Source organism: Excalfactoria chinensis, chromosome 12 (genome assembly GCF_039878825.1).
Source record: "Excalfactoria chinensis isolate bCotChi1 chromosome 12, bCotChi1.hap2, whole genome shotgun sequence".
NCBI lineage: Eukaryota > Metazoa > Chordata > Aves > Galliformes > Phasianidae > Excalfactoria > Excalfactoria chinensis.
This window is the reverse complement of record NC_092836.1, coordinates 11,342,581-11,367,929: the sequence shown is the minus strand read 5'-3', so window position 1 is coordinate 11,367,929 and position 25,349 is coordinate 11,342,581. Positions and strand designations below refer to the sequence as shown.

Here is a 25,349-nt window from a genome sequence, read left to right as displayed (position 1 = left end):
CATGGGGTCACTTAATTAGCAGTACACACGTAAAAACAAAATTCCTATTACTAACCACAAAAGCCATCATAATAGGTGACTGTTAGTGATCCAGTGTTACCTATAGGAAATGAGCTGCCACACATGACAATTCAAACGTTACTGCACTCGTATGTACTTCTTATAAGCCATAAAATTTTGGTTCACAGAGTCTTATGAAGAACAAATGTTTATTTTATCTCAATTGTCACTGAAGATACTGAAAATATTTATATAATTGGCGTGCCTTGCCTTTGTAAATTCATGGAAATGTGTTTGAAATTCTGTGAACATTTGATACAGTACAAGTGTATACCTCTTCCTGTTTATCAGTCTCATTCCTATGGTCCTTAAAAATCAGATACTATTAAATAAAAGCAACAATAGATGGTTCTACCTGCAGTTGTCTGATACTAATTCGCAAGTCTGATTCATTAAACCCATAGGGTATATTCCAGCCAAGGGGCCCAAATTTTCTTCTCTCCTGAACAAGAGCATGAAAAAAGCAGACTCCAAAGAGTAGTTTCTCCCATGCCTTTGAGAAAAACAGAACAGAAAAGTATCATTAATTGACTTATATACTTGTGCTGTTGAGTAATTTATACCAAGAACAAACCATCTGATCACCACACTCCATCTCAATTACACCACTTCTGTCACTACAAACCCTGGTAAAGAATTTCTCATCTTTCCTCTATGGACTGGAAGGTTTTCACACAGCCCTCTTTAGGCTAAACAACCCCAGTTCTCTCAGCCTCTCTTCACAGCAGAACACTCTGGAGAGAAATTGGTTGTAACTACTGAATAAAACAAAACAAACCATAATCAAACAAAAAAGCACAACACAAACAAACAGTCAAGAGATCAAGAGAAGAAAAGTACCAGCTCCTTTTCAGGGCATCCAGAGAAGAATTTTGGATCAGAAATTGGATCAGAAAGAAATGACTGAAGAAGGTTTAGTCGGAGGCCAGTAGGGGGCTCATTTGTCATCTTTACTCCATTCTGTAGAATGGTTACTGGAAACTAGAAATTAAAATACAGCAAGATTACATTCAGAAAGTATGGAGTAGATGTTCCATTGTAATGAAAATACGTTATTATTGTTGTGTTTACTGTATTAACAACTGCAAGAAATCACATTCTAAACATCAACAGCTTAAGAAATTACTCAAAGACATAAATGTAAGACCTTGTCCTTAACTAATATTTTAAACCTTTATTTTAAAGTATTTTCTTGGTATTCTGCACCTTCCTGTTAAAATGTATGCTGAAAAATTAAATTTTCGAATTTTTCTTACAGACAACATATAAAACTCCTAATTATACAAGCTGGAAACATGCAGTTCCATTCACTACTATGCAAAGCATCATACATCAAAGTATCAAAATATCACAAAGCAAGACTGATACTGTAATGTTTAGAAATAATTTTAAATGCCTTTGGTTAAATTATCACTTCAATGGGCTCTAGTTATTTTAAAGAAGTTCCACATTATTAGTTCATTCAGGGAATTTAAAGTTTTGGTTAAAACTTCACCATCTTTTCTCTCCTATAAATAATGTTTGTCAATGCACGTACCTTTGGTGAAGGGTAACTTGTAAGCCACAGTCTGAAGGATGGATGACAATTTTCATTGCTAAACTCTTCACATATTTTCTCCAGCATTGGCATCCAGGACACAGCTAAATGACAGTTTTGTAAACAAACCCAGGTTCCTTCCGCCATTCCTTCCTGAATCATTTTTGTAGCAATAGGTCCTTGTCCTTGTCCTAATGAGATGGACTGAAATTTACTTCCAGCCATCTCTTTGTCATTTGCAAATTTCAGAAGGCCTTGAACAGAAAGCATAAGATTTTAGTATTTCTTCACTAAAAAGAAGTTTGTCACAGCCTCCGGTGGCGCAGCGGTAGAATTCCCGTTTGCAACACCAGGGGGCCCGGGTTCGAATCCCCTCCTGTGGAGCAGGGGGTAGAAGTGCCGCTCTGCTACACAGAGGGCTCGAATCCCGGGAGTTGGACTCGATGATCTCTAAGGTCCCTTCCAACTCGCACAATACTATGATACTATGATACTATGAAAAAGAAGTCAATAAATACTCACTTAAATGTACATACAACATGAAGGTATGACTTTGAAGTAGAGTATAATTAGTTAAACATTTAAAATAGCATTCCCATTTTTAGAGAGCAAAGAATTCTATCAGTACAACATAATGCACTCAAATCTACTTGCATGAAGAGCAGAATAATTTTCACTATCTATTGAAGAGCAAATCTGCAACGCTGTACTTAGCTTCTGTTGTCACCTTCCAAGCATACTTACTGGACATGGGATCTGCTCCTGGAGATAGCACAAATATGAGGGGGATTGTAGAATGTGAATCTGAGTAACTTTTTGTTAGATCAAAAGGTGGTGGCTCTACAAATTTCTTCCCCAGTTTCTCAGTTACAAATGTTGCTATAGCTGGTCCGATCTGGTAAAGGGTTAAATAGAGACTATTAAGTTAAATCAAATAAAATTGAGTATTTCACAGCATCTTTAATGTGTACTGCACTCTAAAAATTAAAGTTAGCTGCACTCAGCTGGATTTCTGAGAAAAATGCCAAGAAAGACACGTGTCTACTTTGCAGAGATGTGAGACCAGTTTTGCTGACTGTTTTACAAGTAAAGGTTTCAGCTCATTTTGACACCCCTGCCATCTTTTCACTCTCCTCCCAGAGGTAATAAAAAAAGCTTTTAGTACATAAAAAGTAAAATACCTCATATGAATAAAACTGAATTGTAATTAAGACTTTAATTCAGCCTTTACCTAATGAAGAAGATGAGCGTGTTTCCTCCTAGAATTAATTACAAATAATTGCATTAATGTTTACAAGTAAGCACATGCAATATGTACTTTAAGTCCTAACACTGGTTGTTCCTAAATTACGTACAATTGCAAGTGAAATAAGGCAGAAAATGTTAAAAGTCCTATTTACAGATTCAACACATTTCAACCCTCTTCACCTTGTAACCCTTGGTATAAAAAACACATGGTACTGGATACTCTGTATTTCTTCTAGCTAACATGTTGCACAGGTGCACCAAAGAATAAACAAAACACAATTGGGAATTCGAAGAAAACTAGAATGATGAGCATACTCTGAAAAACGCAAAACCACATCACACAAAAGATCTCAAACTATGCTACAAGACCTACAACGGTCTACAAACTCACAATAGCACATCATTTTACCTTGTCTGGCCTTAAGCATCGTAGAATTATCATCTTCTGTAATTCATTTAATGCATTATTCAATGGTTCTGGCAATGGAACGTTTTCTGGCTCTTTGCTATCATAAATTTTTTGCCATTCACCTATATTTTCAGTGATATTACTCCTATAGGAGAAAGCATTTACAATTACTGTAAATATCTCAAGTTTGGTTTTTGATGCTTATCAAAAGGCAGATACATAGTGTTGGATTATGATAGACAATACAAGCTGTAACTCACAATCTACATCAGAAACAAATCCTACAGCTGAATGAAGATCTTTTCCAACCACGCTGATGCAAACATACAAGACTTAGAGGTTTTAACTTAACAGAAAGCTCTGCATCCTCCTGCATTTAGCATAACTTGTGTGCCTCCAGTGGCGCAGCGGTAGAATTCCCGTTTGCAACACCAGGGGGCCCGGGTTCGAATCCCCTCCTGTGGAGCAGGGGGTAGAAGTGCCGCTCTGCTACACAGAGGGCTCGAATCCCGGGAGTTGGACTCGATGATCTCTAAGGTCCCTTCCAACTTGCACAATACTATGATACTATGATGATGATGATAACTTGACTTTTGGAAGGTTGTGGGACAGCTGCATGAATTTTTGGCTTTCTGTGTTTCAGGAAAAACTCCACTCTTCAACATTTCAGCGTATGAAATGTAATTTGGTCAAAATCAGTTAAGTATAATTAATGTCACTTGACTATACCTCAGTCCTTTCAAAGCTGGGATTTCACTCGCACGACATAACTCATCCCAGCTCTTGTCTGTTAGCCAAGATGGATCTGGATTCTTGAATTCATTCTTGAGACCCACACCAGCAGTTAATAAGAACATAAACTCTTGACGTTCTATTTCATTTTTAGCCCTGTATTCCGGGGGAAAAAATAATAATAAAAAGAAAATAATACTATTCAGTTATTGGATATAATTTTATATAACAAAAAGGTTTTTTTTCCATGAGCTACACTTCACTGCCATTTCATAACACCTTCCTGCAGCAATAGCCACTATCCTACATGATCAGGAAACTGAGTGGGGAAAAAAAACAACTGATTAAGAATACAGTAGAGGTTTCAAGAAGAAAACAGTATATATCTGCTTATTTGTTTTTTAAAAAGTGCTATAATTCCTGACTTTTAAAGCCTTTCTATAAATGGGTAATGGGAAGGCTGTAGAGCAACAGATTGGGCCAGGAAAAATGGTCTATATACAGTCATATACACACTGTAATTTAAGTATGCACACTACAGTTACAATCATATGACTTTGAACTCATCTTTCACAATTTATTCACACAAAATTTTTAAAAAATGAAAAACACCAAAAAATAAAACTCCCCAAAACCCAGAAAGACAACTAGAATTAGAAAAGATTACAACTGAAATCTAGTCTATATCTATAGATATTCTGTATCTATTTGATGTATGTAAAAGAATATGAAAGGAAGATAAGGGAAAATGGAAAACAGATGAAAGCCTAGAAGTTGCTGTAATGACACATTAATTTCTTTGGTTTACACTTAAAAGCCTGGCCTCAAATAATAGCAACTGCTTTTGAAATAATGATGCAATGTGGCATTATCCAGTTTCTTCAAAATGAGTCAAAGATGCAGCAGTGATAAAGCTGCTGCTCTAAATAAGCACAGGATCATTGCTCTCCTAACATACCCAAAGGCTACAGTAGTGATACATGAACTCCACAGCCACTAACATCTTTCACTTGGAAACATTGTGAGTACTGAAGACTCAAAACATTCATGGCATTACTCCAAAGGTTGTCATCAATATGCACAGGAACATGTTCTCTTATCAATACTTTCCACAGCAAGAAAATAATTAGTTTCTGTTATTAAAAGATGTTTGAGCTTACATGAGAAGATTACAGCATAGCAAAAACGAAAAGAGCAGCTTGTCCTTTTCAAACAGTGAGCGGCACACATTGCAGTACAAGTTGTATGTGAAGTGGTCAGTCAGGTATCGAAGTCGCTTCTCCAAAACTTTTGATTTGTTACTAAAAAGAAAACAGTGAAAATACGGAGACTTTAGATTTAATTACCAAAGCCAATCAATGAAGACAACTAAATCCATTTAAGGCCATGAAGGAATTACAATGTGCCCACACAGTCCACGAGGGACTTTTGTGCCAATTTCACCCAGATTTCAATTAGACACAATGTTTTACAGCTCTCATGAATGTCCCAAGCAACTTCATTTGCCACACTTAGGTGGCAGCAACCTCACAGCAATCATAGTGAACAACTTTCCTAAAAGTAACAGTCTTAAAAATACTTCAGCCCACATCACATTTACTTTCAAAACCCCACATTCAAGGAGGGCTAAGAGGTAAATGGTTTAAAAACAGGGAGCTGTTTATAAGAGAAAGAACACTTGATTTTACACAAGCAATGCTGTATTTACCTATCATGAATAGAGTGGATGAAGAGATTAACAAACCAGCTCAGGGAGTACTGGTACATGGGGTCAATGTTTGCCAAGTCTGCAATGCTAAAGAACAGCACTGAGGAATGCTTTGCAATAGGTCGATAGCCTTCTCGAGACTGAGCTATTTTCAGTTCTGTTTTCTCTGCAATCTGAACATCAACAGTAGTTTCAAGATAGCGCATTTCCAAGAAAACCTTTCAATATTCTCTTTAGAACAAAATTCATACTACTTCATAACATCAGTAAAGTACTTCTGCATATCAATTTATAACATAGCTTTTACGTTTCAAAATGCACAACCACAGTAAAATTAGTAAGCTACACCAGAAAATTGAGTGCTCGACATACAATATATTGCTGCCTGATCTGTATACCTACACAGCAGGATGGAACAGTCAAAACAAAGAACAAACTAGAAAAAAAAAGAAAGCTTTGCATCACTTAGTATTTAATATTTCAATTTTCATCTCTGTAATATCAAAAAAAAGGGGGGGAATTTCAGACTGCTTAAGTATTTAAGCTCTACTTATTCTTCTACAAATCAGCTTTACACAAAACAGCTTTGAATACAAAAATGTTTTTCACAATGTTCCCATTAGCCATATCCTGACACTTAATTGGCACTAACAAATAGACAGGACAACATCCATTTAAAGAAATTTTGGTTTCTGCAGTCTATAGCAATTACAAAAGTGTATGTACTTGCTCATTATTTAGCACTTATGGACTTCAGATGATATTTTGTGCACTAAGTATAACACAAGAATCTAAGTTTGCAAATTATTAATTGTTAATACAAAACTAATTATTAATATATCATTTTTTGTTGTTGTTTTTAGAATTAGTACCCTCCTTCACCTTGACATTTTACCTTAACTTCAGAATTTGCTACCTTTTAGTGGAGACTTTTCCCATTTCACAAGCACAGAATTTCTCCCACCTGCTTTGTATCTAACTCACAGTTCTGCTAGCTGCAAGTTTTATATCTCAGTCCCATGTATTTTTAATGAGATGACATTAACATTTTTTACCTGCTGTTTTTTTGTGATTTCATTAGCCATTATTTTAGCAGAATCCAAGACTGTGATTGCCGACTCATCTTCCAGAATATTCCCCTCAGACGACTGTAGGGTTTCTAGAATTTTCTTCTCAATTTCTTTTAGATGTTTTTTATTGGCTGCAGACTGAACAATGAGAGCATTTCTTTCTTCTTCCAATTCTGGTCTTAGAAAGAAAAACACACACAACAAAAACAGTCAGTGCTCGTCATCCACTGACTATAACAGCAACACATGAAGACAACTCCCTGTTCCCCATCCTAAATATTTGTGAATATTCTCTGTAGTTTAAATGGGTTGCTTAATTTTATGTATTTATATTTATAAATGAGTACAGAATTGTTTACATCATTTCAGTTTGTTATTTGGAAATGACATCGTAGCATCCACAAATGTCAGCACACCCAAGTTCTCTTTTGTTATAATTCAGGTGTCTGAAAGAACAGTGAGTGATACGTGCAGTAGGTTTACTCCTTCAAAAATGTTTTTTGGACAGAGAGAACTTCCAAGAAAAAAAAACACAGTGATTTTAACTTAAACTTAAAAGTTTCAAATATCCTGTTGACACATCCCACAGTAAATACAACATAATCTGTTTGCTTTCCATTGAAGCAAACTTTCTATAAGACAACTTAGAAAACAGGCACGGAGCAACACTTACAACATGCAACATTCCTTTTTCTTGGCAATAAATTAACCTGGCATTTCCCTGGAATTATGCTTCTAAATACTTAAAATGACTATTTCCATTTAGAGACACATACCTCTCTTTTGCTACAACAATTCCTAGCAATTGGTCTTCAAGTCCCTCTGGTGTTATCATAAAATTGAGTAAAGAAACTTTCGTAGCAAGTTCGGGCATATAATGTGGATTTCTCAGTTTTGTGGTAATAAAAAACTTGAAATCACTGGAATACTCAATAACCATCTCTCCAAGCCTGATACAATCGATGCCTCCTAAAGTTAAGATGGGAAACATTGAGAAATCCTTCATGTAAATTGCTTACAGCAAACAAACATTACATTAGTGATTGAAAACAAGCAAATTTCTTGTATATGATAAATCTTCTGAAAAATAAAAAGCAAAAATAAAGAAATTTGACGTCTTGCAAACTTTTCAGAGACTTCATGGAAGTCATATTTTATTCTTCATACATGAAACTGAGTCAGTTCAATTTCTATTGTACTCTCAGAACACATCCTACACCAGATATGCTAACTGAGAACAACAGAATTATTCTCAAATACCATATTCTAACTGACCACCCTTCCTATCAATTCTCTCTCTGAAATAAGTTCCAAAAAAATGTTTCTGATCTCTAGACTTTTCCATTATTGTGTAAATGTGAAAACTAGAAATTCATGTAAAGAAAGGAAAATGTATCAGTCTAAAGAAAATTCAGAGCTACTCAGTAAGTTTCCAAGAAACACAGGAAAAACGTGCAGGCAGAAGTAAACCAAAAAGAAAGAAGAAAAGTATGAGACAATATTATAGACTGTAAAATAGCAGTAATGTAATTCACTTCACAGTTCTTAATTAATTTTTGAGTACCTTGTTTAAAAGTCTGCTTCAGCAGAAGAGGTTCAAGTGATGGGTCCAGTTCCTCTCCAACATTTTCCAGCAGAAGGGGAGTGCCAAACTGAATGCAGTTCTCTAGGGTTCTCATATAATCTGTGTCACTGATCTTGATAACACTCAGGTTGTTTTCTTTCTCCAAATTCTTGATCCATTTATTTGCTTGACCTTGAGGATCAATCATTAAAGGCCTAAAACATACAAGACAGCTTTCTCAATTCTTGCAAAAGCTTTTTAAAAGTACAAACTATCATAAAATGCCTCTGCATTAGAATGATTCAAAAGATGGAATTGCACTACAGTCTAAATAGAATGTGAACCTACATTTAAGACTCTTAAGAGAATACAAATCATAGGAACCTTACCAGAAGGTTTTATAATGTTATATTCCTGCTGAGTGCAGGCTATTTGCAGACAGCTAAGTAAAGCTTCCACATTTAATTTCAAAGATGATGTCTATTACGTTTCAGTTAGAATAAAATAATTCTTAAAGGTCATAAAACAACCTTTTGTATAGACACATGAGATACACAATAACATCTTTACAAGACAAAAAATATAAAATCTGATAATCTTCATAACTGGAAGAACCTGAAATGGACAGCAGCATCAGGATCGTGAAATTTATATGGCCTGAATCATAAACATTTATAAACATAAACATCATAAACAGGAGAATATCATTGTTGTTCTAAACCTGATTATGACAAACGCCAGTAACACAATATCCAGGTTCAGAACAGAAGAAAAACAACAAAAAAATGTTTCCAAGAGCAATTCACAACCTAAAAGATTCCAGTAACTGCATAAACATATCCATCTAGTCTCAAACCTCTTAAATTTCACAGGACTGAATATGAAGTTTCCAGATGTGCTTTCTGATATCCTGCATCCACAGAAGCTACACTGTCTCTAAATATTTAGTTTTGTTTAAGTGAAATCTAGTTTGTGTTGGAAAATTAAACCTTTTTTTCCACTCACCAACGCCTTGAATTCTCAACAATGACCCCATTGTCGACAGAAAATACGTCAGTTGGTAAACCAGCAATATTCCAGGATCTTATTTTTATTGGGTCACCCAGAGTATCACTCAAAGAGAAATTCTCAGAACAAGGGATATTTTTCTCCTGTAGGGAAAAAATAAATAAATAAAAAAACAACCAGGAAGGAAGAAAAACAATGCAAAACCCACAAATCCTAATTCCATGTTTTATTCCATGTGTTATTAAATGACACTGAAACTGACAGAGTGCATTTCCTTCTAGGAATTTGTGTCCGGATTAAGTATAACAGAACTCTGCAAAAAACGGAATCACAGTTTGAATATTTAAATGTTTTCTTGCTGAGTACTTTTCTCTTTGTCTGCTCTGCACCCTTCCCCCTCCCCTCCATTTTTGTAAGAGCTAAGAGTTGTGTTTAGTTTTCTGTAGATTCTAAATATATTTCCTTTATTATGAAAAGTTATTACAACACAACACCTTGAGGAAGTCAGAGCAAGTGGAAAATCATCTAGTGACCGTATCTTCCACTGATTCAGTGCAGATTTCCAATTTGCTACAGTTTAATGTAAGAGACAAAAAGCAGTGACATGATTCACAAATCACTGATTTATGAATTATACCATTAGTACACATATATTGGAAATGCCCATTGGCAGACAGCAAAGACAACAATGAAATTACTACAGAAATATGTGTCAAATTACATAGATCTGCACTTTAAAGTAAATTCTTCCATTCAAAGGTAAAAGAGAGAAAATACTGAGAGATTAAATATAATAATAATCAAGCCTCGCAAAGTCAATAATGTGCTCTCACACACTGCATACACTACATCAAACCATGAAGTCCAAACTTGCATAATATTGGACCAGTAGAATTTATCTCACTAATCTTAATGAGTTTTATTAGGCTAATAACAAATAAATGTGATTTTAAGCTAAAACACAAACATGTAAAATCAAAGATAACATTCTAACCTTGCAAATCCTGCTCCAATCTTTGGTACATTCCTGGCGAAATCCTGCAGTAAAAGCTCCCAGATAAGCTATTACTCCTGCTGATATCAGAACATCTCCTGCCAAGTTATCATACACGTCTTGAAGCTCATTTGCAGCATTATTCCACCTACAAGTAACAAAAGTTGCAGATTATCATGGCACTGAAACCTCCACATTTATGACATCGATGACCAAATCAACATTTTTATTGCTGTTATGTTGTATACATCTTTCTCTCTCTGTCTCTATGTATATATACTGACATGTTGGTTTATACATTAAGCTGTTGTTCCATCTCATTTTGAAGACTTTCTCTACAACTTTCCCAACGTTGCTGCCCATATTCATACATTAAAGACTCAAAGAACTGAAGTTCTAATTCTCTCCCTATAACAGAGATTATATCTTTAATCTGACCTTGACTTCTCTCCACCAAGGCCTCCAATCAGCTTCTCTGCTCGTTCTAGCTTCTTAGCACACAGATCAACCTGTAATTCTAAATTAGCCTTTTCTTCCGTTTTCTCCCTGAAAGTTTGTTCCAAATCAGCCAAACGATTTTCAACTGCTGCAAGTTCATCTCTCTTCTGATTCAAGACTGCCAGCGTCTCAGCTAAGGACTCCTGCGCCTCTCTTAAACGATCTTTCTTGGGTGCAACCACCTGTTCCATTACAAAAAATACACAAGAGTTTAATGCATATTTTTGCATACTTATTATTAAATAACAATGCTAAATGTGAACATAGCAAGCAAGGGAAAGAACTCATAGCACCATGGGACTAGGATTAAAACCATACCTTTGCAACCCTGTCATACACCTCCATTGCCATAATCCATTTACATAAACCCTCTGCTGCTGAGGAAGCTTTAGCCACTTTAGGCGGATCAAACTCTGGATTAGTCAGGTATTCAGACCGAATCTTCTGCATGACAGCTGCCTGGATGACAAGTGCATTATAGGCCATTAAAATTTTCACATGGCAAAGGTTAGCTGCTGACACTTCCTGTTCTTCCCAAGGCATCTGCCTCTGGTCATTTGTTCAGTACAGGTTAATGGGTAAGGCCATTATTTGCTCTGACAGTCTTTATTTTTAGTTTTTCGTGAGATAATACTTACAAACTCTGAAAATACACAGAGGTATATTTAATTCAAATAGAAAACAGGCAGTACAGAAGCCTTAGAAATTCCCAAAGGGGATTTAAAATACTTTTGAAATGCCATCTCCAAGGGCCAACCAAAAGAAGTTTGACTTATTTGCTAGGACTACATTCATCTCATGGAGATATTCCACAATCTTGAAAAGAATCCTGGCCATGCTTCACGCTTAGCTGACAAATTGTGGCCTCTTTTGTAATATTTTCTATTCTTTTTATTTTTATTTTTTCAGAAGGAGACGTTTATATTGTAACAACTACTGAAAAACAAGACCTTACTGGAATATGGTCCTTGTCATACTCTTTCAAATCCTTTAAGAAATTAATGTCACCAAGGAGTTTCTTGCTTGGAGCCCAGTAATCCAAAATCTACAAAACACAGTAAGAGAAAACTTCAAATTTTTAAACAAACACAAAAACAAAATTTATAAACCTCTTCTAATTAATTCATATACATTTAAGACTGATGATAAAATATCTCAATTTTATGAGATAAAATCAAACAGCAATGAAAAAATCAATTTTGTGAGATATTATCAAACATCAATGAAAGAGGAAAAAAAGTCTGGCAGGTTAAATATTTCCCTTCAAACCATATCTGAAACCAACCAGTGACAAGAGAAGAATTATTTCTTTGCTCTTACTTATATATGTGTCAAGCAAATTAAATGATCTCTCTTTGTAGGTTCCAGAATTCCAATTATGTATGCTAGTCACTGAAAATATCTGAGGCGTAGTCTTCAATGAAATAATGTATGGGGGTTGTAAATATTTGACTACTGGTACTCAGGTTACCCTACTTATTGAGAAGGTGCTCTGTGTTGTGAAGAACATGAATTACGGTTTTATTTGAAACTCCTTGTCTGTCACATTACCTTGCCTCCAATTCCTGAAGGATCTGGAATTCTTTCAGGTTTTATGTCTTTCATAACACAGACAGCAGCCATGACAAGTTTGACACCAGAGGGAGGATTCTTCATTGATTTAACAATCGAGATGTCAGAAGGCTAAAAGGAAAACCACAGTTTAAAAAATTATGATATTTATTGTGATTCTCATCACTAAGGTAAATGATCTAACAGGAAAAAAAAAAAAAAAAGGAAATTATAACACCATTGTCAGTGAATTTAGAGGACTTTTAGAAGGGATTACAAAGTATTAGCAAGACAAGTAAAAAATATCCCTGAATTTATCTCACGCAGATGTAATAAAAATGAAATAAATGCCAGTAACTTTAAAGTAACTGTTAAGGTTTTTGAAGTCCAGGTTAGAATATTTTTAATACACTTTTATAGGTGTCACTTTAGACATCTCATATACTTTACAAGTCCTAGAAAGCAATTCCTCCATGGCTTTCTAAAAATCCTGCTTTCAGATGATGTCATGATAAGTCATGATAAGTCATGATAAGCAGAAAAAGTTCTTAGCCATATACATATGCCACCTTACACACTGTTGGTCAATAATAACTTAGCTGAAAGAGAAAATCCAGGTGATAACACTGCTGTTGAAGTCTAGGTTAGCTTGCCTTTAAAGTATCAAGAGCTTCAAGTGCAGCTTCCAGGGCTGGGATTGCTTCTGCCAGATCATTCTCACATTCAGTTTTCAAAGCCTGAGCTTCTTCAGCTTTTTTTGTTGCAAATTCTTCATCTACTTTTACAGTTTTTCTTATCTGTTCTACTTCTGCAGATTCTGTTTCTATAGTCTAAAGAAAAAGATATGGGGTGAGCTTCCTATTAAGCAGTGAATAATGAAACAAACTGAGATTACCTAGCGCAGCAGTTATTGAATACTTTGATATTCTCTATTTTTCAGTATTTCCTTATATTTACAATTTGTGTTGAGGGTACAATTTGTTTCTTAGTACAATGCAACATTGTGCTAGAACTTCAACAGTAAGTGCACTGCATGAAGTCAGACTGCTGTCAATAAAAGCTAAAGGGCATTTGATGTTCAGGAAACAAAAGAAGTTTGTGCATTAGTTTATAATTCAAAACAAGGTTTTATAGCAAGTTTTCATAGCTTTGGTCTGTAATACTGACTACAGAAATTTATTTTATTTTCAGCTACAAATCCCCTCTTCATCCAAGTACTCTCTCCAAGTTCTTCTCAAGTAGCATCTAGTTTTTTTAGAGGACATCGATGCACATGCACATTCTTACAGTAAACATACAAGGCTGTACACAACTCTACCTTCATCATATTTGCATTATCCACTTTAGCCTCTTCCAATTTGGGCTGCAGCTGAACTAGTTCTAGCTTCATCTCACCAACCTACACATATGCAAAAGAATCAGGCAGGATTCATGTAAGATCCAGTTTTAAAGACTACTGATATAAGGAAATAACACTTGTTATCAAAACATAACACTTCAGAGACTGATGTTTTTTCTCATGTGTATAATCTCTAATTTTAAGAGTTGCATTCACTTATAGTCAGTTATTTAGGAAACGGAAGCTATGACCATACACTGCTATGCTTAGAGGCCTCTGGACAACTATGTTAAATTTCTCATATTTTTACTGATTGAGCAGAATTTTCAAACAATTTGCTTGAAATTGAATCATGCAAGTTACTAGGTGTAATAGAAAAGAAATGAAACAAAAAAAATAAATGGATCACTTTCTCTTTGCAGAAACACAAGGTTCTGCATCATTAGATTATTTTCTTTTTTAAACGAGAAACATATTTTGCTCACACAAACACAAACTAGAACACAAAACATTTTTAAATTATAACCAGATCTGGAGCTAGAAAATTAAGGCCTCTCTCTATTTTAAGAATCTCGATTTATTTCTAAGCTTCCATGTATTTAAAAGCTCGAAGTAGTTTTTTTGTTTTGTTTTTTTTTTGACTTATCTTTGTTGGACAAGACCTGTTTCCACCTACCATTCTGTACTTTCAGCCCACCTCACCTGTGATTCAGCAAAAGCTAGTTGATCTAGCCCATTCACATATTTCTTCTTGGCTTTCATTACAGAGTCTTGTTTCTGAGTCAGAAGTTTTCGAAAGGCAGCAATAAGTTCAAGATAAGAAGTAGGAGTAACATAGTTGTGGCGTTTCAGACTTTGAAAGAACCTATTACAAGCAAAGAACACCTTTAATATATATATATTAATATTATATATTAAATAAAATATATTATATATATTTTATATATATATATATATATATATTTCACCTTACCTATTGGTAGAAAATAAGTGTAAATGTTCAACATAAAAATAAATAAGTGTAAGTTCAACAAATAAGTGTAAGTTCAACAAATAACAGAGTGTCCAGGGGAGGGCCACTAAGATGGAAAGCTGGAGCACCTCTCCTACGAGGAAAGGGTGAGGGAACTGGAATTGTTTAGCTTGGAGAAGGCTCTGGGGTGACCTCATAGTGGCCTTTCAGTACTTGAAGGGAGCATATAAACAGGAGGGGGAACGGCTGTTTATGAGGGTGCATTGTGATAGGACAAGGGGGAATGGTTTTAAATTGTGACAGGAGAGGCTTAGGTTGGATATTAGGAGGAAGTTTTTCCACACAGAAGGTAGTGACACACTGGAACAGGTTGCCCAAGGAGGCTGTGGATGCCTCATCCCTGGAGGCATTCAAGGCCAGGCTGGATGTGGCTCTGGGTAGCCTGGCCTGGTGGTTGGTGACTCTGCACATAGCAGGGGGGTTGAAACTAGGTGATCATTGTATCCTTTTCAACCCAGCCCATTCTTTGATAACAGGAGTAAACAGTTTCTACAATATTATACAATATTTTTTAGCTGGACATTTTATACATTAATTTATAAGTCAGAAACGAGTAGCAATGAAACTCAGCCACCTACTATCTTGTTGTTTCTTACCCTTAGTAAAACAATTTTGAGTTCTGTTGTTCATTTTACTCTTTTCAACAGCACAATCTTTTGCCTTTTAATATTTCAGCTAATTAACATGTTGTTTTTAAAAGAAACAGACTGACCTTGAAGAAAGTGATAAAACTGAAGTATGAAAGTATTTACAAGTGGTCACAACCTCCTGACGCTCACTGTCTGTCAGTTGCAGTGTTTCTAAGAACTTATGAGCCACACGCTCGAGGGCATCTTCAGGCCATGGCTGAGAGAGAAATGAGGAGAGAAAATGTGTATAATTTAGCTGTTAGCAGTCTCCAAAGTTTAAAAAAGATTTCTTCTTTATTTGATACACCAGTATGAGACACACTAGTCACAGCTATGTCTCCAGAGCAATGAACCGATATAAGGAATGCATCAGGCAACAGGGTTGCTACCCACAGTCTGTCCTGGTGAATCCTGGATGATGTTCTAGTTAAAACTGCATATTACCTTATTACCCAAAGATTTCTGCATCTGTCGTCCTTTGGCAGAAATTTAACTGACTTCAGCATCAGGCCAATCCATAGAGCTAATTGCATTCAAATTGAGAACAACATTCATTTTATATGGAGGACTACTAGTTACAACAGTTTTCTAACTTCTACTCTTATAGCCTTCTGACAGAGCACATATTGACTAGTCATTGCCATGGTGTTTTTTAGCAGACCAGAGTAATTATGACCATTTTACAGTCAAGCCATTCAGAATATACACATTACACAATAAAATGACAATTTCCTATCACCATGCTGAGATGATTCACTACTTGGAAACATGAAATTTGTAGTAACAAAGTCTGAATTTGATTCATTTTAGACATGCTGAGAGTTTACACAAGAGTTTTGAAAATATGGTCAAAAAATGTCCATGCTATTTCAAAATTTTGAAAAAACAGAGTATTATACATTGAACACAAAAAGAAATACATATGCAAACATATGCAAATATAGAGATTGCTACAAACATACCTTGTTAGGGAAAAAAACAAACACTTTCACATACCTGGAACCAATCAATAGTACAGCAGTTGATAAGTGAGGGGAACTGTCTCAGACGATTGCGGAAAGCATCTCCAATTGGGCTGAATGCTACTACAATATGCAGATTTTCTTTGCAGCAGTTCACAAAAAATGCAAATAAGGCCAGGGGACTGAGTTCTTCGTGTTTACTGCCAGCTTGAGCTACTGCACGAACACCCTTGAGAATAATATATACACAGATACTTTGTACATATAATTACTCATTAAGTATTTCTGTATTTGACAATACCGTATTTAATAATACTGTTATTGATAACATCACTGTTAAACAAAAATCTTTTATTAATAAATGAAAAGTAAAATCAAAAACAAAAAACAAGTAGTAGATACTAGTTAAAATATGCAAATGAGCAACTAATAACTTTATGAATATGCAAATAAGAGTAAATAGTACATTCTTTATCTGTGACCCTTACAAACCATTCTGGAAAGGATCACTTGTTGCTTTGAACAACTGAGAATACATCAGAACAAAAAATAAACCTACAACACAAGTTCCAGAAGGATAAGACGTATCTGGGTAAGAATGAACTGCTTTCAGAAAATCAAAATTTAAAACCTGCTCCCTCACAAAATTACGAGCCAAAGTCTTTTAGTGATAAAAACAAGCTTAATTACGACCAATCTTTTGTCACACAAAGAAATTTATGACATATGAACAGATGAAGCAAATTACTGCTCGTTACAGAAAAACTACTACCACAAAAGCAAATGTCCACATTCTTCTTCTGTACAATGTAAAAACTACGGCCTCAGCAATTCTGTGAATAAAAATAGTTTCCCATGTGCATAACTTAATGCCATTGCGTGCCAAGCGTGAAGTCAGAATGAAAGCTTGCAGTAGACATAAGCTACTCCAGTTTAATAATAACTGGCTGATTCTGCTAGAAGTCTCAGTAAAACCTCAAGTTTAAGTGCACATGTCCAGAAACCATTTTGATTTAAGGCATATTTTCCACTGAACTGACAAAATGGTGATGACTTTTCAGAGAATTAAAAGATACCTCAACGATCTCTTGCTTTTCATCCGCTGCAAAAAGGTTGGGTACCTCCCCAGTGTTGAGGAGACTATCAATGTCTTCTAAAAAACTTTCTTCTTTAATTTGTGCATCTGTGATTAGAAACACAGTTTTCAAGCCCTTCACACCTGCATTCTTCAGGAGGTTCTGAAAATGCATGACAGTTAAAATACTGTAAATTCCAAAACATTCTTCATCAAAATTAAATCAAGATGGAAAGAGGTTATTAATACTAACTTTCAGATCTTCTCTCCACTCATTTGTGCCATAGGTTTTGGAAATCTCTGGTTGAAAAACACACATTTTTGCCATGAATGCTGCTAGACGAGTCAAAGACTGACGTCCACTTCCTCCCATGCCAATCAACAAGGCATTGCCTCCTGACTGCTTCAGAATACGGCTTATACGAGACAAATGTTCCAACACATACCTAAATTTGAGACGTGATAATTACCAAAATGGTAGAAACACACATACAGTTGTGCACCAATGAATGTGTTAAACATATACAGAATTACCATCTCCAAAATAAATTTCTGAGGGCATACAGAGGAGGAGAAAGTAGTAGCGTGCACCACAGCACAGTAAAATAAACATGTCTTTTATGTGAAGTAGAGATGAGAACAGCATCTTCAGAAAGCAGGAGCTGCACATTACTTCAAGTCCTATCTATTGTGAAAACATAAGCATAATTTATTATGGAATTATGCAGCAAAGTCTATAGGAGACTTTGCACAAGGCACAGGGTACTTCAGTTGAGGAGTAATAAAATAAAACAAGGTTAAATTCTTTCAAAGAAAACAAACTGTTATTTGTCTACACAACCAAAATAATCCAGAGTCAAATCAGGATGTTATCCATGAGGCTGGCCTTTACAGCTACAGTCAAATATGCTCTCCTGGCTGCCCATCCAAGATGTAACAGGGATATTGCTTCTACACTCAGGAAGAGGCCTTTCCTCAGGCTGTCAGCCCTTCACACTCCATAGTACATTTGTATAAACAGGTACTTATAAACCCAGTTTGTCAAAATGACCTAAATTACATAAACTAACTGTAATCATCTTTACAAATTATCTATATATCGAATTACGGTGGCAAAGAGGCAGTCAACTCTAGAAATAGGGAGGAGGATATAGTTGTGTCCTGATCTGTCTCAGTTGTAGCTTTGCCTGATCATAAGCTAAAGAAATCACAGCAGCCGGCAGAGCCTAAAATGTCACAAGATTAGCTGCGGCACCAAGCTGTGCACGTGTCACAAGAGGAGAGTGTTTGTGCTGCATTATAACAGAGCAGACAGGCTGTGAGAGAGCTGTACTTCACTTTGCAACTCAACTCTAGCATCTTTGTCTTTCATTAAATGAAAGTCCAATGAAAGTACGAAATGGGTAAACTGACATCCATCTTTACTGGTAACAGAGGCTCAGCAGAAGTACAGCACCAAACATGTTTGTTGCTTCTGTTACAACCGCAGAATACATTCAAGGACGCCCTCTGGAGACAAACTTACTGTTTACTTTCTGATGGAAAAAAAGCAAACTGCTAGGAGAAAAAAAATGGTTCATTTCCTTCCAAAACCACACACCACCAGGAACACTTGTGTGGACATGTGAAGGGGATGACATACATATAAAAAACAAGCCCACAAAATTGGATAAACTGAATGATCAATTACTGCATAGAACTCTCTGTACTATAACACATATTGTAGGCACCTGAAAACCACAAGGTTCATTCTTGTTTTGTGGATTTGATTATATTCATCCAGATACTGCTCCACAACATCACTAAACATCTGAATACTTGGAATTTCAACATAGGGACTTTCATCTTCCTCAAATTCTGGAATATAGTCACCAAAAAACAAACTTCTCATGTCTTCTTCTGTTACCTGTGGTGAATATGCAAAGATTATAAGGTTGTGTTTAACATCAGTATCAGTTGGAAAACAAAAGAGCATCTAGACAAACACAATAGCAAAGCAAGTACTCCAATATTTTAACTCACTAATGCTCAGCTGATTAATCAGAGGTTCAGGCTGTGATTACCAATCTCCCATACACCACACAACAGTCAAACTCTTTCACACATTATAACCCCCCCCCTTTTTTTTTCCTCCAAAGAATTCCTTCCAAACTCAATTCCAATTTTCAAGCATATTTAACCTAAATTTCACTTGCAATTGAGAAACTTTCTAGTCGCAAGTTCTTAACAAAGCAATGATTTTGCAACAGATTAATGAGATACTCACAGGTGTGTTTTCTTGGCTCAGATGTGCAAAAACAGAATCAAAAGTTTCTTTGAAATGTTCTTTCACAATATCTTTCATTAGATTGAACAACCATGCTCTATCATTATCTTCCACTAGACGGTCATAGAAGACACGAAATACCTCGTGCACAAACAGACGAATCAATGTCTGTTTGCTTTCAACTGAATTTTTCTTAATGAGCAAGCAGCCATGGATAACACGTGAGAAGTCACGCAGGTTGAATGTATAATGAGACTTGGCTGGTGTGGGCAAAAGATTTTTGATGGCTTCCTTATACATCTAAAGACAATAAAAACAAAATCAGCAAGACATTAACACTGGCTGTATTATTGTATCTTTTAAAAGATGATTATATCTTCCAAAATTGTATTTTTTCAAGGAAAACAGCTCACAAATTTTAAGAAATGCTAATAATGTCTGAAGATCTCAAAGTTTTCTGAGTATACCAGATTCTTCCCACAGTTTTGGAACATATATATACACTATTAATGAAAATTTGCAAGTGCGATAAGTCATTGGAACTTGTGTAAATAAATCTACTTATCGGACCAGGAATACCATTCAGATGTCCTGAGTTCAGGTGAAGGAATGAACAATACCTAATGCTATTTTCCCACATTTTCAGTTTGGATTTGTTTGTACACCCAGAAATTATTTAAGAATTTCAAAATTCCATAAACATGCTGAAGGAATAATAAGAGTCACAAGGCATTCTTCTTAACGTGTTTTACTGTAATTCCAAACACATCGGCCACCACTAACATCTTGTATGATGGAAACACTGTCATTTGTCATTACACAGAACACCAGCAGAGCATTCTCTACCTAGCAGGCTTTTCTATATAAGAGCCTGACAATATAAACACACTTTGACGCAGTCTGATGAGCAAAAGCTGCATAATAGCATTAAAAGACAATGCTCTAAAATCAGTCTAAGATGCATATGAATGAATATTTTAAATAGCATATGTAGTTAAATGCGTTCAAACTGCAGCATATAGTAGCTGTATTGAGCTACTATTTTCTTCTTAAAGAAGCAGAAGGTTTTTGCAAGTCCCTTCCTATTTTTATAAGAACAAACAGAACCTATGAAGAGATTTCTAGTGGCAGCTGTTAGTCAGCTTCATCATTCCCATGCTAATATATTCAATCTGACACAGATTCTTAAATACCAGCTCTGTAACTCCTTGGAATAAGATGGATTCAGACTTGCACGCACAGTTGGGTACAGGCAGAACTACTGAAAAAGTGACAAATGCCTCAGTCCTCATTGGTCAAATATCAGCTACCTAAATGCATCTCTTCAATGATGAATACTTCCGTTTGGCTAACTCTTGCTGCTGATTCCTTTCTCTGACTTGCCATCAAAACCATACTTCAATGTTATGACTCTAACTCAATGCTTCTTTGCAAAGATGTCACAAATTGCAATTTATTTTAGCATGTGAGTTACATTACAGATATGGATACTTGCAAAAATCTGCAACAAGAAATTTCACAAAACACTTAGAAATTGAATATAGTTGGGTCAGACGATTTCAGTTTCACAGGCTTCTGTGAAGCCTTCTGTCATACCAGAGTCAGATTTTACAAAGCTGCATGTCCACAAGAGCTTCCTAATTCTGCTGTGATGTGTCTGTAATTAGCATAAGAACTGGAACAAGAAAGAGTGAAGACGTGATTTCTTCAATCTTAGTCTTTCCAAGAAGGATTTTTGTAAGTATTGTAACTGATATTTTCAATTTGTCTTTGCACGAGAAAGCTTCTTGTGCCTGCCTAACCTCCCATGACACTGCAGTCAGATCTACCTGATGTATGTGGACAGGTACCATGAAGCTCATGCTGACATACACTCAAAGACAGTTTTCCTAGAAAAAGAAGATTACTGCAGACAGAAAATGGGAGTTTCATCAATACATATGAACCTGTGTGTTAAAAAGGAGCAACATATCTGAAAGTGCTATTCCACCAGTTAAATTATTATAGAGACAGAGGAATTTTACTGGACAAAGCAAACTTCCATAAAGACATTTGCCTCTTACCTCTAAAGTGGCACTGACGATTTGATTTCCAATTGAGAAGAACTCAGGAGGAAATTCCTGAGACCGCAGGTAAAAAGCCACTACAGTAGAGAAGATGCGGACCATTGTTTCATCACTAAAAGCATTGATGGTGCAAATATTGAAGTGTCGCAAAAATCGAGGAGTAACAGGATTCCTCCCACCGCCTGGAGGCCCCATAGCAGCAAGTAACTGAATATCAATGAGGGTGATTTTAGATGTGTCCTTTAAATCATACCTTAAAAAACATTATAATACAATGTTTAGACAGACAGTTAGAGATATTTATTACAGGTTAGATGTATCTATACTACAAAACGCTTTCTGCGTGCATAACATATACAGATTTATATAAAAACATCATTAAGAAAACAACAACAACCCAACAACAAACCCTAGCCTTGTAGCTTGTTATGCCTTACTTCATCTTAACAAACCATGCTGGTCTGAAAGATTACTTTACACGTTAACAACAGTTAAGTGAAACCTGATACAAAGTTTTGAAACAGACACCCAACTTCAATGTCTTTCATACAAACCAAAGCTATCGTGAAAACCTACAGAGCTCTTTAAAAACTAATTTAAAATAAAACTCAAGCAAATAATATATCACCACATTGAGCAACTTGAATGTTTCAGTTTTATTTCAAATAATTACCAAATTCCGTGGTCAAAGAACTGTCTTAGAAGTTCTATAGGGGGTTGTGCACCATACTTCTCCAAAGCAGGCATATTCATATCATCTACAAAAATGATGCACTTTTTTCCCACTGGAGGACCAAAGACTCCTTTGCGCCTCTTGTCCAGCCTGGACATAATAATGTTCTAAAATGTAGACAGGAATATTTAAAATGAAGTTTAAATATTCATACAGGTCACATTTTTAAAAGACAAACTGCCTGTTCTACTAACCTGAGTCTGGTTGGCACTGGTTCGAGCTGAAAAATTGATGAAAAAGGGAAAGTAGCGCTCCCCATCCAAGTTGTGCATCAACTTATCCTTGACATATACAGATTTCCCAGTACCTGTTGGTCCCACTAAAAGGAGTGGTCTTCACAAAGAAAGAAAGGAAACATAAGACAGCATAGACTGCAGAAATGTGAACTGCAAATTAACTGTCATTAAAAGACAAAGACTTCTTGAGCTTTTCCTACCTCTAAAAACATAAAATGCCTTAAAAAGAGAAGACACAATGATGCTTTGTAGTACATATGAAGTACATACATGTAACGGATATGTATCCATGTTAGTTCGCTCCCAGTGACAAGACAAAGGGGTCAAAGACAGAGAGAGAGACTTTCCTCATTCCCTCATTCTGTTGGTTTTAGAGTACGTATGCACACATAAGGAAATTAAATTTCACCCACTAAGTTGTTCAGCAATTTAAACTTCAGACAACCTTCACCTTTGAAATTAAGCCTGAAATTATTACATGCTTTTCACTTATGTGATAAATAAATATAGATATACACACACGTATATGTGGTTATATATAACTAATGCAACTGATTTTAACTTATGATAAATAATAAAAAAGATACATCAGTATCAAAGAAGAAAGAGGGAACAAAAATTCCTCAGGCTCTTGCAACAGCATCAACAGAAAAACAGAATCAGCATAATAAAGCAAGATTATAACAGAACTTCATTAAAAAACAAGAAAAAAAACAAAAAAACAAAATGAAATCAAACCCAGAATTGAGACAATAAAGTGCATTCTTTCTAATAATTTCCTCTTTTTAACAGGCCAAATAAACTTTATATGAAATCAATAGAAAGAATAAGAGATGTTTCTACCTATGGCAACTAATTCAGAAATTTGTATTGACGTAACTTACTTTTCATGGGTAATAAACATTTCCATCAAATAGGTATAACGGACGGTATCCATAGTTGGGACAATGATATCTTGAATCTTCACATTTTTACTGCTGTAATCAACATTTTTAATAAATCCATTCCAATGAACCCAAGATCCTCTGCCTTTCATCTTAGAAAAATACAGATGTGAAAACAAAAAAGCAACAACAACAAAAATAAATTTTAATCAACCAACCATACAGAAGAACATATGCCTAACTTCAGTAGAGCAAGTACAAAGGATACAAAACAAAACTGTAGTAAATTGCCTGTGGGCTTAATATCCTTCTTCCCTTCTAGGAAGATTTTTGGTTTGTAGAAAACCAAAATCTAGTCTATCAGCTTAGCTTTAGTTAGAAAAGAATCGTAAGAGATGTGCACAGCTTGGTATTTTCTAAAAAAAAAAAAAAAAAAAATGCATCAGAGCTTTAGTATTTTTAAAAGAATAATAAACGAAGTATGCACTGTGTGATTTGCTTCAACACTGATGTTCTGTAACATCCAACAAACTCTGTGAAAATATCCAACCAGCTCTATTTTCATTCCACTCAGACTGTACAGATTTTCTTCAATCAACGTAGAAGAATCATACCTCATACACATAGTCATACACCAAACCTTTCTCTTCAAAGGGACACTCCCATTTTCCCACGATCTTTGGAACTGGATTTGTTTCAGATTTCCCAGACAAGGTTTCCCTCAAGAAAGCATCAAAAATGATTCTGCTGTCACTGTCACAAGTGCCACCAATGGACCAGACTGTGGCAAAAGCAAAGGAAGCCTGCAAGGGTGAAATGACAAGCAACAGTCTGAAAAACATGATACATAATCTGAGCTTTGTATGGTTTGATTATCAGAAGAATATTTACAGGTTGTCCTAGAATAAAACCTGGTTGAGAGAGATCTAGAAATCTGACAGATTTCCAGAACAAACCAGCCATATTTGATGACCTCAGGGATTTTCTAATTGCAAACCAGGATCTAGGAATTTTCAATTTTTAAACAGGAATATCCACATTTTGTTTTTTTTTTTTTTTCAGTTTATCTGACAAAGAGACATAGAGATCAGACACAGAGTTCGTCTTCCATAATTCAAAGAAAACACTCCTCCCAAAGAAATTTTGCTCAAACAAGTCACTGAGTATTACACGGGCATATATGACACGTCTTTTTGTCTGTTCTAAGTATTACTTTCCTTAAAGGAAATCAGATGCTTTGCTTTGGCTAATTACTCAGTTAGTTGGAAAGCACATCCAATAAAAACAGTAGTTATGCCAGTTAATAGGAAACACTGTAAAATCCCTGTTAATTGGAAACACAGTAAAATACATAATTGTATTTGCTACTCATCTCACTACCATCACATCCTGGCAACTCCAAAGGTTGTTGTGGTAAAGGGGAACAACAAAGAAGCAAAGCTGTTTCTTATTTATATTAATCCCAAAGTAAGTTGGCTTAGTTAAATGAGTTTTGAAGACAAGTATATGCAGAAATAGATATACATCTTACAACAGGTTTAAAAAAGCAACCAACCATAATCCAGACACGGATATTTTTGCTGGTGGGATCTTGTTGTACCGTTTGACAAATCAACATTTCAAAAAGCCGCGTAAGAGCTACTACACCATTGCTATTGCTTGTAGGCACCAGCTCCTAAGAGATACAAAAGGAAAGGTATTATACTTCATGAATTAAGGTAACTTATCTTTTGGAGTTATAATTCTG

The 25,349-nt window shown here is 35.5% G+C and overlaps 1 protein-coding gene across 1 annotated transcript in view; it reads right to left on the bottom strand.

The window, feature by feature from the left end:
• Positions 1-25,349, bottom strand: part of DNAH12 (dynein axonemal heavy chain 12) — a 54,899-nt gene that overhangs the window by 5,255 nt on the left and 24,295 nt on the right. The window contains exons 35-66 of the mRNA XM_072347096.1: positions 25,158-25,277; positions 24,217-24,405; positions 23,603-23,754; positions 22,677-22,815; positions 22,423-22,589; positions 21,747-22,002; positions 19,684-19,983; positions 19,148-19,323; positions 17,671-17,863; positions 17,419-17,580; positions 16,377-16,571; positions 15,464-15,597; positions 14,421-14,583; positions 13,698-13,778; positions 13,033-13,209; positions 12,380-12,511; positions 11,784-11,873; positions 11,147-11,287; positions 10,769-11,010; positions 10,331-10,478; positions 9,334-9,479; positions 8,329-8,543; positions 7,541-7,733; positions 6,750-6,942; positions 5,695-5,867; positions 5,147-5,287; positions 3,984-4,142; positions 3,255-3,399; positions 2,342-2,492; positions 1,598-1,851; positions 901-1,041; positions 416-553 (exon numbers count right to left, since the gene is read on the bottom strand). Coding sequence (XP_072203197.1) covers positions 416-553; positions 901-1,041; positions 1,598-1,851; positions 2,342-2,492; positions 3,255-3,399; positions 3,984-4,142; positions 5,147-5,287; positions 5,695-5,867; positions 6,750-6,942; positions 7,541-7,733; positions 8,329-8,543; positions 9,334-9,479; positions 10,331-10,478; positions 10,769-11,010; positions 11,147-11,287; positions 11,784-11,873; positions 12,380-12,511; positions 13,033-13,209; positions 13,698-13,778; positions 14,421-14,583; positions 15,464-15,597; positions 16,377-16,571; positions 17,419-17,580; positions 17,671-17,863; positions 19,148-19,323; positions 19,684-19,983; positions 21,747-22,002; positions 22,423-22,589; positions 22,677-22,815; positions 23,603-23,754; positions 24,217-24,405; positions 25,158-25,277 — 5,406 coding nt within the window. The remainder of the gene's footprint in view (positions 1-415; positions 554-900; positions 1,042-1,597; positions 1,852-2,341; positions 2,493-3,254; positions 3,400-3,983; positions 4,143-5,146; positions 5,288-5,694; positions 5,868-6,749; positions 6,943-7,540; positions 7,734-8,328; positions 8,544-9,333; positions 9,480-10,330; positions 10,479-10,768; positions 11,011-11,146; positions 11,288-11,783; positions 11,874-12,379; positions 12,512-13,032; positions 13,210-13,697; positions 13,779-14,420; positions 14,584-15,463; positions 15,598-16,376; positions 16,572-17,418; positions 17,581-17,670; positions 17,864-19,147; positions 19,324-19,683; positions 19,984-21,746; positions 22,003-22,422; positions 22,590-22,676; positions 22,816-23,602; positions 23,755-24,216; positions 24,406-25,157; positions 25,278-25,349) is intronic.